At 47.2% G+C, this 2,454-nt stretch overlaps 1 protein-coding gene across 1 annotated transcript; it reads right to left on the reverse strand.

The window, feature by feature from the left end:
- Positions 1-335: 335 nt before the first annotated feature.
- Positions 336-2,324, reverse strand: Noct (nocturnin; the record flags this gene model as incomplete). The annotated part of the gene is made up of 1 exon (XM_010627133.3): positions 336-2,324. A coding segment is annotated over one exon (864 nt), but the record flags the coding sequence as incomplete, so codon positions are not given.
- Positions 2,325-2,454: the final 130 nt, after the last annotated feature.

Below are 2,454 nucleotides of genomic sequence, written 5' to 3' on the forward strand. Positions count from 1 at the left end.
GTTGTTTCTCACCCGATTACCATGCTAGGATTTAAACCAGTACTACGGGGTGGTACAGATCTTCTTGACCGTTCTTTCCAGGTACTCTAGGTTTTGGGCATGCAGCATGACTGAAAACTTCACCTGTGCCAACACAGAATGTCCGGGTGAGGCACCCAGGGGAGCTGAGCCTGAGCGCTGGGACATCAGGAAGGCTCAGCGGAGGCCACTGCACACTGCCCTCGGGGAAAGGAAGGCCATGCGTGAACAGACAGTGCACGTCACCACATGACAATATGAAAAGATCCAGTCTACTTGCAGGTCGACTGAAAGACAAGGTATTAAAAGCACTAGCTTTAAAAGACCATTTATTAATCTTACGTACAATTCATGTTAAAATATTTACCGGTTTATTATCGATAGGTTACTTTCTTTGAGAGAGACTTTAGCACTCACTACCACCTCATACCACTTTTGTGTAAGGTATCTTTTGTTACAGGTATCTCGTAACTTTTCATCTCCCTAGACGTTTTGAACCAGACGCGGTTGTTCTAGGCAGTTTCAGTGGCAGCCCATTTGCAGGCTTTCTAGAAAGTTGCTCATCTCTGAGAAAAGGTCCCATGGACTTTCTCGGCTACTACCACATACAAGCTCCTAAATAAGCTACTGTAAAAAGCACACGCTGGCACAAACAACGGTGATACTGAGCAGCCCTCATGCGTATGCTCATAATTTAATGGAAAAAGTACAAATACAAAGCAGTGATTAAATAATGAAAACACTGGTTTAATTGAACAGTAACTGGACTCCTTCACGAAGCAGTCATGGGGAACAGTGAGGCGCCACAAGGATTATTTATGAAGAATGTATTGCAGACCTGATTTTACATCAAATAGCAAACACCCTCCAGATTGAGCAGTTCCTTATACACACGTTGCTAGACCACCAGATGAGATAAGTTTTCTATAACTTGTGTTTTTTGCATGGCTCTAAAAGGTTCATAATGCTGTAATTTACTTAATTTACATAAAGGTATAAAAAAATAAATACTGCCATGCATATCCTGTTGACACTTAAAAACCCACAAATAAATAACCTGAAACGCCGTCTAGAGAGACTGTCTCTACATACTTAATGTTAACTATGGAGGTCTCCATCCAGCAAGCCCGAATTTTTACAGCAGCCTCAAACTGGAAAAAGCTTCAAAATAAACCTAACTGAATGCCCGTAAGTGACTGACTGAAAATACAAAGGTAAAGGAAACAATACCAGCCCCAAATGGAGTGCAGAGAGACACCTTTTCACTGCAGGCTTTAACTGAAAGGTCTGTGAATGAACGAAGTCTTTTCTAAGGGCATGCTGGAAACACGAAAAGTGAAATGACAGAAAGTAGTCTTTTCTTGGGCAACTACTTAGCCTATTTCAGTATCCTGAAAACTCCCTGGGTTAAGACTCTTGTGGTTAAAAACAGAGACAAGCGTTTATAAAACCTCGTCGGGTTCCTCATTAAAGCTGAAGTCACACACCAGAGACAAATGGTCGGAAGGGTAATGGAAGGACGGGAGCCGATTGGGTCCAATTTGTTCCTCAGTGAGCAAGTCGAGCGCCGACCTCACACTGAGCGTGTGTTGGGAGTACCATATGTAGTCCAGGGTGTGCCTGCACTCCCCCGAGGTCCGGATCTTCCAGGTGGTATACGGCGGCTCGGACTGTCCATCGGCACTCAGCAGCTTGTAGGCGCTGTTCAGATTGAGGCTGGAGGAAGCAAAGTGTTTATAGACCTCTTCAGTGGGCTCTGCATTGAAGTCCCCACAGATGATCAGGGGAATCTTGGCTCCCTGGGTGATGCTCTGCAGGTTCTGGAGAAGGTCACAGCCCTGGGCTGATCGAAACCGCTCCCAGCCGGTGCGTGCTTTCAAGTGGGTGACGGCGATGCAAAACTGTCGCCCTGATTCCTTGCACTCTAGGGTCTGGGCAATGGCCACCTGGTTGGTTTTCAGCGTCATGGCTGTGAGCCGAATATTGGCACTGTTGACCAGCTTGAATCGGTTCTGGAGGAAAAACAAGGCACAGCCGTCTGGTCCGTTGTTGTGTTCGACATCCAGACAAGGTGACCAGGGCTTGGGGAAGAACGTGCCTTGGTAGCCCAATCGACCGAGGAGCGGCTGGAAAGTGTCGAAATAGTGGTCCACCTCCTGGAGGCACAGGATGTCGGGCTGGTAGGCTAGGATTTCTTCTAGGATGAGGCATTTCCGTTCCTCCCACTTGAGTGCTTCCACAGGGCACTGGACGAAGTTGTCTTTGCCTTCTCCAAGAGCTGAAAAGAAAAAGCCAGCAGCTGTCAGCTACTCCAGAATCATGACCTCAAAAGACCCAGGAGTCACCCTAGGTTTGGCCTCCACAAGACCCTCAGGCCGTCTGTCCCCTGAGCTCCCTCCATATGCTCTGGTGGCTTCTCTGAACTACTCACCCACC

This window comes from Fukomys damarensis, unplaced genomic scaffold (assembly GCF_012274545.1).
Source record: "Fukomys damarensis isolate Sample0158 unplaced genomic scaffold, DMR_v1.0_HiC HiC_scaffold_41463, whole genome shotgun sequence".
In the NCBI taxonomy this organism is placed as follows: Eukaryota; Metazoa; Chordata; class Mammalia; order Rodentia; family Bathyergidae; genus Fukomys; species Fukomys damarensis.